We start from the raw sequence: 14,752 nt of genomic DNA, 5'->3' as shown, positions 1-14,752 counted from the left end.
AACAAAGACATGCAAGGGGTCACTGCCTGGGAGAGTAACACACTAATCATAACATGGCATTTCTAACAGAGTAACTATCATTTATTTAAAGTTTTAGATTTTACAATGTTATTTCACCAGTCTCAATTGCTCAAGAGCTTAAATACATACTGAGTATCATGGACTGGAATAAAAATAAAACACATTCTTAGCCTTCAAAATGCTCAGAATCTGCTAATAAAAAAAGTATGTTTAAGCTATTTCAGAATAAAAAAATGAACTGTGTGATAACAAAGTTTGCTATCTGGATAATAGGAATACATACAAGATAAAGAAATAGAACAAGATGGTGATTAACTTTAGAGGATGGGAGGAAGGCTGGTATAATGGAATACTTTATAGCAAGTTGTGGTTTTTATTTTGTTATTTTTTAATTTTTATTTATTTTTGAGAGAGAGAGAGAGAGAGCAAGGGAGAAGCAGGGGGCGGGGGGGGGGGCAGAGGATCTGAAGTGGTCTCTGCACTGACAGCACAGAGCCTGATGTGGGGCTCAAACTCATGAACCATGAGATCAGGACCTGAGCTGAAGTCAGATGCTTAACCGACTGAGCCACCCAGGTGCCTAAGTTTTGGTTTTTAGAAGTTAATTTTTTTTTACCAATATATTTTTTAAAGTTTATTTATTTACTTTGCGAGAGAGAGAGAAAGAATGAGTGAGGGACGGGCAGAGAGAGGGGGACAGAAGATCTGAAGTGAGGCTGGAATTCATGAACCACGAGATCATGACCTGAGCCAAAATGCGACGCTTAACCAACTGAGCCACCCAGATGCTCCAGAAGTTAATTTTTAAATTAAGTAAATACATTCATAGGCAGCCAATGATATTATTTCTTCTATATCCTTCCAAAGATGTTCTAATGCATATATACAGAAAATAATGTGTATATATGTACATACATGTATGTGTGTATGTATGTATGTATGTATGTATATATATATATATATATCTCATACACATTCTTTTCTCTTTTCATAAATGGTAACATATACTGCATGTACACACAGAATATGTATAAAATAAAATTGAGTATCATAGAGATCATTCCTAGGTCAGTTAAAAACAAATTTCTTGGTTTTGGAGGGAGGAGGGGCTGAATATCATTTTACTGTGGAGCTACCCCATCATTTACTTAACCAATCTCCTGTTGTACTGATGGGCATTTAGGAAATTTCCAATCTTTTTCTATTACAAACTCTGCTTCAACAAATAACCCTCTACACAAGTAATACCATACATGTCAAGCAGGGTTTTGAAAAGGATCAAAATTAGCCAAGGAAAAAAACACGGTAAGATAGTACTAGCAGAGGGAAAAGCTCAGACAAAGGCCGAAAGGTGCAAAATAAGAATTAAGTAGTTTAATATTACTGGAGTGTAAAATCTGAGGTAAGAGAGTAGCAATAGGGGATGAAGAAGGAAAAATAAACTGAAGCCAGATAACTAGGATTTAATCCTGTAGTATTTTACTAAGAAGCCAAGCAATCAGATTTGTGCTTTAAAAAGATCACTCTATGGAAACAACGCAAATATTCAACTGCTGAATGGATACATAAAACGTACTATATCGATACAATGGAATTATTAAGCCATAAAAAGAAATACAATACTGACACATTCAACAACATGGACGAACTTCAAAACTGTTATGGTAAGTGAAAGAAACCAGCCACAAAAGGCCATATATTGCATGATTACATTTTTAGGAAACATCCCGAATAGGCAAACCCACAGAAATAAAGTAGGTTAGTGGTTACCTCGGGATGGGGGCGGGGCGGGGATGGTGGTAAGGACAAGTGGAGAATAACTGCTAACAGATACAGGTCTTGTGGGGAGATGATGTAAGTATTCTAAATTGTTTGTGGTGGTGATTGCACAAATCTGTGAATATACTAAAAACCACTGAACAGTACACTTTAAGTGGGCAATTGTCTAGTATGTGAATTGTACCTCAATAAAGTTGCCAAATAAAAAATATTATTCTGATAGCGATGTAGAGAATGGATTTGAGAGGGGTCAAGACTGGAGGCCAAAAAAACCAAACCAAAACAAACAAACAAAGCCCCCCCCCCACCAAAACCAAACCTGTTAGGAAATTTAATAGTTAAGGTGGAAGATGATGAGGGTCTGAGCTAAAAAACAGGTAGTAGTGATAAAGAGGAGAGATGAATTCGAAATATTTGGAAGGTAAGACAAATTGAATTTATTAGCTACCTAGATAAAGGGGTAACGGGAAAGGGATATATCTTGAATTTCTGGGTTGGGTGACAGGATGTGTGTTACCACCTCTATTTCCTACTCATGAGATAGGAAGTATAAAATGAAGAGCAGATTTTGAATGAAAGACATATCCATTTCAGACATGTTGAGCTTGAGATGCCTGTAACATGTCAAGATGATAATTTCCAGTATATAGTTGTCTTGACATGCCCCAAGCTGGGAGAAGAAATGTGAGACTGTGAGAGTCCTGAGTAAAGAAGTAGTTAAAACCATGAAATTGGACGTGATTGCCTGGGAAAGCATATAAAGTAAGGCATAGGCCAAGGATGAAGCTCTGGGTAATACATGCATTTTAGGAGCAGGCTAAAAATAAGTATGTGTATAGGAGAAATTAACATTTTATTGAGCAATCCCTCTATGTGGTACTTTGTTTCAAGCCTTTATCTATACCAGCTTATTTAGTCCTCATAACAATTTCACAAGTCAAGGCAACTGATACTGTTCATTTTAAATTTATAGATTAGGAGGCTGAGGATAAAGAATATTAAGTATTTGTGTAAGATCTCAGGGCTAAAAGTGACTGTGCTGGGAGCGCCTGGCTGACCAAGTTGGTAGAGCAAGCGCCTCTTGATTTCCTGGGCAGGAGTTAGAGCTCCACGTTGAGTGTAGAGATTACTTTAAAAAAACGATAATAAAAATTTTTTAAAAAAGCCAAACGTCGTTGTATATCGGAAACTAATGTAACGTTGTATACACGTCAATTTAAAAAAATATTAAGTAAAATAAACAGCCAAACTTCAAAGAGTTCACCAGGCAGACGCTACATTATCGGGTGGGATAAAGACAGGAAGAGGTGCCTTTATTTCCCTTTTAAGAGCTATCTTAAATAAACAGGGAATCACCTTTGTACAGGATAGCAGAGCTCAGAAGCCACGATCCCTGTGATCCGAAAAGACAAAACCAAAAACAGTTGAGAAAGTAACGAGGAACCATATGATCATACTTCGTATCTTACAGATTTACACAATCTAGATGACAAGCCGACCGGGCAGACGAAGGCTGCCCGCCTCCCGGCTGATGGAGAATAAGCGTCGAGGCCAGCTTTATTAGCGAGTTTCTCAGCAGAGAAAAAGGGGCGGGAAGACCAGGGTGTCAGGCCTGGGGAAGCGGCGACTGTTCCAGAAATCCCACAGACACAACCACTTTCATCACCTCCAGCCCTGGGGATCCCAGGCGCCAAGAGCCAGAACCCTACCCGGCTCCCCTTACTCACTTTCTTGATATTGGATTTGGAGGCGGGATGAAAGTCCTTCTTGCACATGAAATTGGCAAAAGACTTCCCCATCTTGAAGCCTAAGCTGGGGCCGGCGGCCACTGGAACTGTGAACAACGTAAACAAATACTGCCGCCTAACCGGAACTGCGCCTCCAGTGGCAGCGGGAACTTCCGCGGTCAAAGGTGACAGCTTCCGGCCGCTAGCTCCTCCGCCCGCCCTAGCACACCCCTAACCCCTTTCACTGAGGGTAGTTCCTAGACCAGGTGAGGGGCGTGAACGGGGGTGTGGCGTGCAAAGTTGTGGTGCTAGGTGGGAAGCCGCGCGCTGTGGCGCGGCGGGACCGAGGGGCTCCGGGAGAGGCCCCGGGTCTGGGGTGAGCCGGCTGCGGGCTGAGCGCCGCCAGCTGGGGTGCAGAGTGTGTGCTGGGTGGCAAGGGGTGCTTGAAGTTCGTCCTCTTTATTCTGTGAACTCTGACTCCAGGTACATAAAGTTCTCCGCACCGAGTTTTCTCGTCTGCGTTTTGAAAATAGTACTTCTCGTCCAAACTGTAGTACGAACGGATCGGGTGGATCAAACGATGTGATATTTCTAAAAACGCTTGGGGAACTAAAGCATATAAAATGGAATGTCAACTCCATAAGAGCGAGGATTCTCAGCTGTACCGTGCCTGGTTCAGAAAGATGTTCCTAAACATTTGTTGATGATGAATGCGTACTGGGAGTTAATAAAGACTCTCAAGCCATCCCCTTCTAAACGTGCTAGGCGTTTTCCTAAGTAGGTGGCGTGTTTCCTTAGCTTCTCGTATGACTCCAGTTAGCATAGATCATCTAGCGCATTTTGACGGCCCTTCAGACTCCAGGGTTTTGAGTGGACATGGCTGCTTTGCTGTAGGGGATCCACCAACCAAATCCTCAGCAAGGAGGGGGTGGGTATGATAACAAGAATAAGCCTTTTATGAGAAATATACTCTTCTGCCCAATAATAACAGCTTTCATTTGAGTGTCTGATATGTTCCTTGCACTGTGCAAAAACGCTTTACACACTGTCTTTTTTTTTTTAATTTTTTTTAAAGTTTATTTATTTTTGAGACAGAGAGAGACAGAGCATGAATGGAGGAGGGTCACAGAGAGAAGGAGACACAGAATCTGAAACAGGCTCCAGGCTCTGAGCTGTCAGCACAGAGCCCGACACGGGGCTCGAACCCAGGGACCGTGAGATCATGACCTGAGCCGAAGTCGGACGCTTAACCGACTGAACCACCCAGGCGCCCCCACACTGTCTTTTTAAATTCTAATAACAACCTCCTGAGATATTTACCGATGAGGCAGAAGGCTTAGTTCGAGATTGAATAGCTTGCCAAGGTCATGCAGTGGTATAATTAACTTTGGAACACAAATAGAAAGTGACCTAGGACATAAAGATTGAAATTTACACAGAAAAGAACAGCAGCAATCGTGACTTCTCTCTTTAAATAACAAGAAAAGAGTAAAGTGTTAGGAGTTTCAGGCTGAATGTGTTTCTTTCTTACTTGAGTCACTTGTTTTCTTTTGAATGAAACATTTATTAAACTTACTTTTTGTTTTTAAACTGCTAGTATGGGTTACCTGGGTGACTCAGTCAGTGGATCATCCAATCTCGAGTTCTGCTCAGGTCCTGATCCCAGGGTCGCTGACCATGGATCCTGGTTAAAATTCTCTCTCTCTCTCAAAGAAAAAATTTTTTAATAAAATAAACTGCTAGTATCTGTGTAAAGCCATTCTAAAGTTTGGGCATTATAAAATAAGGGAAAGCAGGAAACTCTAAAACAGTATGTCCATTCTGGAAGCAAATATGATCTACCAAAACTGAGGATTTCGGGTTTTCCAAATTACAAATGAAGACACAATCTTGATACTAAATTCTACAATCAGGATTTATAAGTTATGTATGTGAACTTCTTCCTAGACATATCAACAGTTTGGTATTTTGATTGACATGTTTTTGTATTTGTCTGATCAGTGAGTCTTAAAATTTCAGTCTTCTCAGTATTATAATCTGGGTGTATTCTTCTCCAGCTCAAAGGAGACCCCTTCCTTCCTTTGAGGAAATACTGGGACATTTCATAACTTCAGGTGATGAGAATACAAAGATTAATAAAGCACGCTCCCAACCCTCATGGATCTTATTGTCCAGAAGGAGACTCATATATGTGCACAAGTATGGAAACTCATAGGCGTACACAAATATAGTCTTCATAGCAGTAGAGTTAAGTGCATGGGTTCCCAAATATGGAAATACTGAAAGGAGATTCAGGGAAAACTTCGGGAGAGAAAGATCTTAGAGGATAAATTTAACCTATAGACTAGAAGAAGTTACTTGTAATGTCATTTTCTTATTGATTCTTGTAGTACAAGATTCATTCCCAAGTCATTTTCTTACAGATTTTTGTAGTGCAGTATAAAGTTTAAAACGTTAATGAACACTCTTTATTTGATATGGCGATAACATCCCTTGGTTGTCAAGTAAAACTCTTTGTTTTGTATATACTAAAAATGTTTCTCCCTTTTTATTTTGAATCTTCTATATGTTTTTTAGTTTTTAAAAAATGGAACCTTGTTCCTGTGATACTTTTGTGGCATTACCTCCAGCAACGGTTGATAACAGGATTATTTTTGGAAAAAATTCAGATAGATTGTGTGATGAAGTACAGGAGGTAGTTTATTTTCCTGCTGCAGTTCATGAGAACCTGAGAGAACATCTTCAGGTAGGTGAAGTACATGTTTTGTTAGCAATAGTTTTCTTTAAAAGTATCATAAGCAGCTTTTTAATTAGCTAGTTATTTGGCAGAGACTCTAGAAGTTAAAAATTCAAGAATTTAAATTTGAAAAATAATTTGAGTCAGAATTAGACTTCTGGTCTTTTATTTCAGTGATTTGGAGGAAGTTGAAAAAACAATAGAAATAGTTGTTGATTCTTTGATCAAATATTTGAATGTTTATCATATGCAAGCATGTCAAATAGGGCAAGGATTTAACGCCTGCTGTCAAGGCTAGTTCTGTCTTCCAGGAGCTTAGAGTCTAGTAGAGGAATAGGATGTATACGTAATTAACCCCATTGTAAAGTGGGATGCTTTAATAAGAGCCCCAACTTGTGTCAGCAATAGAGAAGGAGCAATTAATTCAGACTAGAGATCGAGGAAGGCTTCCCCAGGAGCTGGGATTCAGCTGGAGTTTGATGGCCAGAAAGGATTCTGATTGGTGTAGAATAGAGAAAGTCATTCCAATCTCTGGAAATAACAGTTTTAATATCAAAAAAGTTTTATGGGGCCCTGTGGTTACATTATTAATATGCATTTCATGCAATCATTCGGTAGTATACACATTAATTAAACGATCCTTTAAAAATTTTTATTAAAAACCCATTCAACACGGAACTTAAAGTTTCACATTATGCTTTTATTGCTAACATATATTTTTTAGATTTCATTTTATTGATATAATAATAATAAAATATATTAAATAAGATGTTTTCTGTATACAGGGAAATTTTTTTTTTCTTTTGCTGAGACTATTCATCATGGGTCCCTTTCCACTTTCTCTCTTTATGTTTAAATTTCTCCTGTTCTGAAGCCAGTGGTTCTTACTCTTTTCACTACTGTGGACATACCAGATGGTTGACTTTCACATGCTACCTAATTCTCTTGTATGTAATTCATACAAGCAATTCTCTTGTATGTAAGGGCTAACATATGGGACTTAGGTCACTAATTAAGAAATACTAGACACTGAGATTGAGGTCTCCTCCCTTAAGCATCAACTCAATACATCCTCCTCTACAAAATGTTTCAAGATTTCACAACTAGAAACTATCTCTCTACTGAGCTTCCGTTAACACCTCATTTTTATTTTTCTTCACAGCCCTTATGCTTTACATTTTGTTATATTTTAGTTAATGTGCAAGTCTTAGTTTCTTGAAAGCAAGATCTGTATCTAATTCATCTTTGTAACTAACATATCTCTTAGCAGAGTACCTTATAAGAGGAGATGCTTAGTAAATATTTGAATGAATAAAAGCTTTAGGGTCAATTCTGAATATGTTTTAAGGGTAATGACTTTATTATTGAAATTTTTAAGTTAGTTATACTTTATTTCATAACGGACATGCCTTCTGATTGATTTTTAGGATTTTAGAATTTGGTAACTTTTTATTTTTTGGTTTTATGGTTGTTGTTATGCCTTTCTTTACAGTGTACTTACATAGAAATTGATCAAGTTCCTGAAACATATGCTGTTGTCCTCAGTCGCCCAGCTTGGTTATGGGGGGCAGAAATGGGAGCCAACGAGCATGGAGTTTGCATTGGGAATGAAGCTGTATGGGGAAGAGAAGAAGTGTGTGATGAAGAGGCGCTACTGGGCATGGATCTTGTCAGGTTATTTTTTAGTTATATTTTTCTGGTATAGACCATGTCTAAAATTTTAATTTCGGTATAACTCTTGCCAGTTTTATTTTCCTATTTTTGTCCCATTTTGGGGATGTCGATACTTCATAGTTTGTGTTAAAATGCTTTAGAATACAGGCATACCTCACTTTATTATGGTTTCCTTTATGGCACTTCACAGATATTGCATTTTTTAGAAATGGAAGGTTTGTGGCGATGCTGTGTCAGGCAAGTCTGTTGGTGCCATTTTTTACAATAGCATTTGCTCACTTTGTGTCTCTGTGTCACATTTTGGTATCACACGATTTTTGTGCCTTGCGCTATTTTTTTTATTTGTGTATTTTTTTAAGTATATTTATTTATTTTGAGGGAGACAGAGACAGCATGAGTGGGGGAGGGGCAGAGAGAGGGAGGGAGAATCCCAAGCAGGTCTGCACTGTCAGCACAGAGCATGATGTGGGGTTTGAACTCATGAGCTGTGAGATCATGACCTGAGCCAAAACCAAGAGTTGGACGCTCAACTGACTGAGTCACCCAGGCGCCCCAGTTCTCACACTATTTCAAACTTTTTATTATTATTATATTTCTTCTGGTGATCTGTAATCAGTGATTATAACTTACTGAAAGCTCAGATAATGGTTAGCATTTTTTAGCAATAGTTTTAAATTAATTTTTAAATTAAGGTATATAATTGTTTTTTTAGACGTAATGCTGTTGCATACTTAATAGACTACAGTATAGTGTGAACATAACTTTTATATACACTTGGAAACCAAAAAATTCATTTGACTCACTTTTCGCAATATTCATTTTATTCCAGTGGCCTGTAACTGCTCCTGCATTATCTCCAAAGTATGCCCATATAGGTATGTAATTTGAAGACTCAAATATCATTGAGAGAAGGAGTTGAAAATTATGGTTTATTGGAAATACCAAATATACTTTATCAGACCTTAATTCTCACAGTAACTCATGGACTATATATTATTATCCTCATTTTACAGATGAGATACCTGAGGTACAGAGATAAAGCAACTTGGCAATAAGTTACCACATTGGAATTTTAACATTGAGCTATTTCACTCCAAAAACTTTATTTTCATGATTTCAAACTGACTTCAGAAGGAATGGCTTAGAAGTTGGATTTCAGGGGTGCCTGGGTGGCTCAGTCAGTTAAGCATTCAGCTTCGGCTCAGGTCATGTTCTCACAGTTTGTGAGTTCGAGCCCTGCACTGAGCTCTGTGCTGACAGCTTGGAGCCTGGAGCCTGCTTCAGATTCTGTGTCTCTCGCTCTCTTCTGCCCCTCTCTCTCTTGTGCTCTGTCTCTGTCTCTCTGTCTCTCTCAAAAATAATAAACGTTAAAAAAATTTTTTTTTAAAGTTGGATTTCAGTTTATCTGTTAACTTAAAACAGATAAAGTTCTTAAAAAAGAACTTTTATTTTGAATATAAAATAAAATCTCATGTACATGAAATTATTTAAGAAAAATAATGGAGATTTATTTTAATCTGATTTATTTTAATATTTTTATTTTAGACTTGGCCTTGAAAGAGCTGATACAGCTGAAAAAGCCCTCAATGTCATTGTTGATCTATTAGAAAAATATGGCCAGGGTGGAAATTGTTCAGAGGGTAGGATGGTATTCAGCTATCACAACAGTTTCCTGATAGCTGATAGGAAAGAAGCCTGGATTCTGGAGACTGCAGGGAAGTACTGGGCAGCAGAAAAAGTACAAGGTATGGACAACTTCTCATGATTTAATTTGTTTTTAATTTGTTTTACAATTAATAAAATAACCCCCTTAACTGTAGACGTTGCATTTAATTGTTTCTCAAGATTTATAATCCAGTGCAATAAAGGGTTAAAGTGCAGGGGAAATGAAAAAAAAATGTGAAAGAATGTAATAGTGAAAGAGCACTATAAAAAACTTTTCTGAAAAAGAGGAGAAGATGATATCTCTTTTTCATATTATGATATTAATTTTATATAACCTGTATATATTTTCTGTGCAGCTGCTCTTGGCTGTTTTATAGTACTTTTCCACTTAATAACCCCTTGCCATTTCTTCCTCATTTACCTTTGGGCTGAACTCAAAAATTTGATCACACATGCATAAGGAGGTAAGGCAAGGGGAGTGTTGCTGGGGATTTGTGTCTGTCCATTAGGGTTGGAAAGAATATGTTGATATTATAGTAAAGCATAAACACTGAGTAAAGTAACACAATTTGATTGTTTTGGGATGCTTTACATGTTTTTCGTGGTTTCTTTGTGATCAAATATTCCTTTCATTTTTAAAGTGAGGAAATCCAGAAAAGGAATGTGATTTACTCAAGGCAGTGATTGAAAGGCTTAGAATTTAAATCTTTCCATCCTGACTCTCAGTTCAATATTCTTTCATTACAGTACAGTCTTGTGCTTAAGCATGATCATGTACTTCCTATGTACTTACCTCCTGGATCTCCTAGTTTTACAGGGGAGATAAGGTACACATGAGAAAATATTACATGTTGCATGAATGATTCAGGCACATAGATGCTGTGAACAATTAGAGAAGGGAAAAGTAATTGTGGACTGGAAAAATTCAGAAAGTCTTCATGAAGGTAGCCTTGAGCTTTGGAGGATTTGGATGTTATTTTTCAAAATAAGTCATTGCCAGTTTTGATGGACATTTCATTTTATATTTTGCCTGTGTGTTTGTTAAGATATAAAAGTGAATTTAGACATTTTATTATTTTCTAATTTGGGGGCAATTGATTTCTACTTGTCAGAGTGTTATTCTAAATCTGTTTTAAAACATTCATCAATTTTCATTTTTCGTGATCTCTTATTTACTGTGATCTCTTTAGAACTGGTTTTTATTGTTTCTTCTGTTTTGTTTTTTATTATTTATTATTTATTATTTATTTTTTTCAATATATGAAGTTTATTGTCAAATTGGTTTCCATACAACACCCAGTGCTCATCCCAAAAGGTGCTCTCTTCAATACCCATCACCCACCCTCCCCTCCCTCCCACCTGTTTTGTTTTTTAGTTGAAAATTTGTTATAACTTAGTGCCATGATATTTTGCAAAGTCTTATTTTTCTGTTCTAATATTATTTATGACTACTTCTTAAAAAGTAACTTCTAGGGGGTGCCTGGGTGGCTCAGTCACTTATGTGTCTGACTTCAGCTCAGGTCATGATCTCACATTTTGTGGGATTGAACACTGTGTCAGGCTCTGTCCTGACAGTATGGAGCCTGCTTGGGATTCTCTCTCCCTTTCTCTCTGCCCCTTCCCTATTCACATGCCCTGTCTCTCTCAAAATGAATAAACTTAAAAAAAATTTTTTTTAAGTAATTCTTTTATCTCTTTGAGTGTGTAATAGATGAGAAGTCTATATTCACATTTAAATAGTGGTTAATAATTATAATGTACAGATAAATACAGTATGTTAAATGTGATTTTTCTCTTCCCTTTCCTTGTTCTTCTTTGAAAATAGAGGGAGTTCGTAATATTTCTAATCAGCTTTCTATAACAACCAAGATTGATCGGGAACATCCAGACCTGAGAAACTATGCTAAGCAGAAAGGTTGGTGGGACGGTAAAACGGAGTTTGATTTTGCTGCAACATACTCTTATCTTGACACAGCCAAGATGATGCTTTCACCAGGCAGATACTGTGAAGGCTACAAGCTTCTGAATAAGCACAAAGGTAATTTTATCATTGGAATAATATCAGAATGAAAAATTATATTTTGTCTAGGTATAATGTGGATATGATAAAATCTGGTTTGAGGGGAATTATTCTTAGTAGAGATATAGTTTTATTAAACTGAAATTTTGTAAACTGATATTGTAAGCTTTTTTTTCCTCTGAGATGACTGAAGCACTGTATAATTTTGAGAGGATAATAATTCTTTTATTTTTAAATTTTTTTAAACATGTATTTATTTCTGAGAGAGAGAGAGAGAGAGAGACAGAGCGTGAGCAGGGAGGGGCAGAGGGAGAAGGAGACACAGAATCTGAAGCAGGCTCCATGCTCTGAGCTATCAACACAGAGCCTGATGCAGGGTTTGAACCCACAAACCTGAGCCTAAGTCAGATGCTCAACCGACTGAGCCACCCAGGTGCCCTTAGACAAATTAGACTTTAGAGCAAGATGAAATACCAGGGAGAAAGAGGGACACTACATAATCAAAGAAAGGTTATTTTAGGCTTATTATGTTTCCCTGGTAAATATATATGCATCTAACAACAAAACTTCAAAATACATGAAGAACTGACAGAATTGAAAGGAAAAATAGACAATTTCATAATTATAATTGGAGACTTCAGTACTTCTCTTTTAGTTATCAGAAGAACCACTGGACAGGAAATCTGCAAGGATAATAAAAAACCTGAATAATACCATCAACCACTATATCTAACTGATTATTTATAGGATACTCCACCCAACAACAGCGTAACATATATTCTTTTCAAGTGCACATCAAACATCAAGATTACCCATATCCTGGGTCATAAAACAAATCTTACCAAATTTAAAAGAAACAGTGAGCAAAGGATGGTTTCTGGTGATAATGAAATTAAATTAAAAATCAATTTTAGAAGGATATCTGGGAAGTCCCCAAATACTTGGAAATTGCACAACATACTTTTAATCTGTGGGTCAAAAAAAGAAGTCTCAAGGGAAATTAGAAAATATTTTGAGTGGAATGAAGTGAAAATGAATATACCAAAATTTATGGGATGCAGCAAAAGTAGTGCTTACAGGGAAATTTATAGCATTTAGTGCTCACAGAACATAATAAGAAAGGTCTTAAATCAATAATATACTTAAACTTTCAACCTTAAGAAATGAAACAAAATGGAGGCACCTGGGTGGCTCAGTTGGTTAAGCGTCTGACTTGGGCTCAGGTCATGATCTCCTGGTTTGTGAGTTTGAGCCCCACGTCAAGCTCTGTGCTGACAGCTCAGAGCCTGGAGCCTGCTTCGGATTCTGTGTCTCCTCTCTCTAACCCTCCCCCACTTGTGGTCGGTTTCTCCCTCTCTCAAAAATAAAAAAAACATTAAAAAAAATTTTTTTAATAAAAAAAAAGAAAGGAAACAAAATGAATCAAACAAACCAAACCAAACAAAAATCCCAGTCAAGGAAAGGAAGGAAATAATAAAAACAAGAGCAGAAATCAATAACATTGAAAGTAACAAAGCAGTGGAGAAAATTGATCAAACCAAAAGCTGGTTCTTTGAAAAGAGCAATAAAATTGATACACTGTAGACAGTTTGACAAAGAAAAAGAGGAAAACAACACAAGTTATATGGCAGGAAGAGAAATATCATTATCAACCACAGCACAATAAGGAAGGTAATAGAGGAATACTACAAACAGCTCTAAGTGTATTCAATAAGTAAAGGAAATGAACTAATTCCTTGAAAGCCACAAACCACCAAAATTCACCTAAAAAGAAATAACTCTTGATTTGGCAGACAATGTAATTGGTTGTACTCAATCTGTAAACCCAACGGGCGGGCAACTCAAATTTCAGCTGAGTTCTTTCATCTTTAGCTGAGCTGCTTGCAAACTGCCTCACATGGCGATTCACACAGCAGATGGAGATTTGGGCAGGTTTTTTTTTTTTTTCCACAGAATTTGGGGGTTCTTCTCTGTAACTCCGTCTTTTATGGGATTCCTCCTTCCCTTTCTAGTACCTGTGGTTGACCTCTGGTTCTTCAAGCCAGATAGACGGAGATTTTCTGTAAATACCTGCACAATACTGCACAGCATTGACTGTGGCCTTCCCTTGAGCTAAAGCCAGAACACAAATAGGAAATTTATCCTGTGTTTCATCCCATCTTCCAAATGTCCCCCTCCAGAATTTTCCTGCTTTTGTTCACTGGAAAGAACCTTCAGGTAGTCTGTATTTTTTTTTGAGAAAGAGAGAGGGTGCAAGTGAGGGCAAAGAGAGAGAGGGAGGGAGGGAGAGAGAGAGAGACAATGAGAGAGAGAGAAGTGGGGCTCACCCAAAGTGGGGCTTGTGTTCACCCAAGTGGGGCTCAAGCTCACCTGATTCAGGACTCAAACCCATGATCTCTCAGGATCATGCCCTGAGCCAAAGTCACATACTTAACCGACTGAGCCACGCAGGTGCCTGATAGTTTGTATTACATCCCAAGTTTATAGTTATCTAAGGGAGGGTTGGTCTGATAGGAACTTACTTAGCTTAATTGAAAGCAGAACTCCTTCCTATGTTATTTAATATTCTATGACATTATTTTACTTATAGAAATAGAAATATATTCACATGATTCAAAATCCACAGGTACACAAGAGTATACAAGAATATATTCCTACTCTGTCTCTAGATACTCATTTCTTTTTTCCGTAGGTATTCCCTTATGTCTTCCAGATATAATATATGCTTAATGAAACAAATATGTATATGTAATTTTTTCTTTTTTCTTTTTTTTTACAGAAATGGCAGTATGCCATATACACATTTCTGCACATAACTTGTCTTTAGTTAGCAATATATAGATAATTCTGTTTTGATATGTACAGAACTTTCTCATTTTTAAAAGATGCATAGTATTCTAGGGGCGCCTGGGTGGCTCAGTTGGTTAAGTGTCCCACTTCGGCTCGGGTCACGATCTCGTGGTTTGTGAGTTTGAGCCCCATGTCGGGCTCTGTGCTGACAGCTCAGAGCCTGGAGCCTGCTTCAGATTCTGTGTCCCCCTCTCTCTCTGCCCCACCCCTGCTTGTGCTCAGTTTATGTCTTTCAAAAATGAATACACATTAAAAAAATTTTTTTAAAGATGCATAGTG

General features: G+C 37.5%; 2 protein-coding genes across 2 annotated transcripts in view; one reads left to right on the top strand and one right to left on the bottom strand.

Moving 5' to 3' along the window:
• The window catches only part of CIR1 (corepressor interacting with RBPJ, CIR1), a 43,428-nt gene extending 39,733 nt beyond the window's left edge, over positions 1-3,695 (bottom strand). Inside the window, exon 1 of the mRNA XM_049616023.1 lies at positions 3,528-3,695. Coding sequence (XP_049471980.1) covers positions 3,528-3,599 — 72 coding nt within the window. The 5' untranslated portion in view covers positions 3,600-3,695. The remainder of the gene's footprint in view (positions 1-3,527) is intronic.
• SCRN3 (secernin 3) overlaps positions 3,693-14,752 on the top strand; it is a 36,672-nt gene continuing 25,612 nt past the window's right edge. The window contains exons 1-5 of the mRNA XM_049616017.1: positions 3,693-3,793; positions 6,105-6,273; positions 7,757-7,938; positions 9,484-9,683; positions 11,429-11,641. Coding sequence (XP_049471974.1) covers positions 6,115-6,273; positions 7,757-7,938; positions 9,484-9,683; positions 11,429-11,641 — 754 coding nt within the window. The 5' untranslated portion in view covers positions 3,693-3,793; positions 6,105-6,114. The remainder of the gene's footprint in view (positions 3,794-6,104; positions 6,274-7,756; positions 7,939-9,483; positions 9,684-11,428; positions 11,642-14,752) is intronic.

Source organism: Panthera uncia (genome assembly GCF_023721935.1).
Source record: "Panthera uncia isolate 11264 chromosome C1 unlocalized genomic scaffold, Puncia_PCG_1.0 HiC_scaffold_3, whole genome shotgun sequence".
Classification (NCBI taxonomy): domain Eukaryota; kingdom Metazoa; phylum Chordata; class Mammalia; order Carnivora; family Felidae; genus Panthera; species Panthera uncia.
This window is presented reverse-complemented; position numbering and strand designations above follow the sequence as displayed.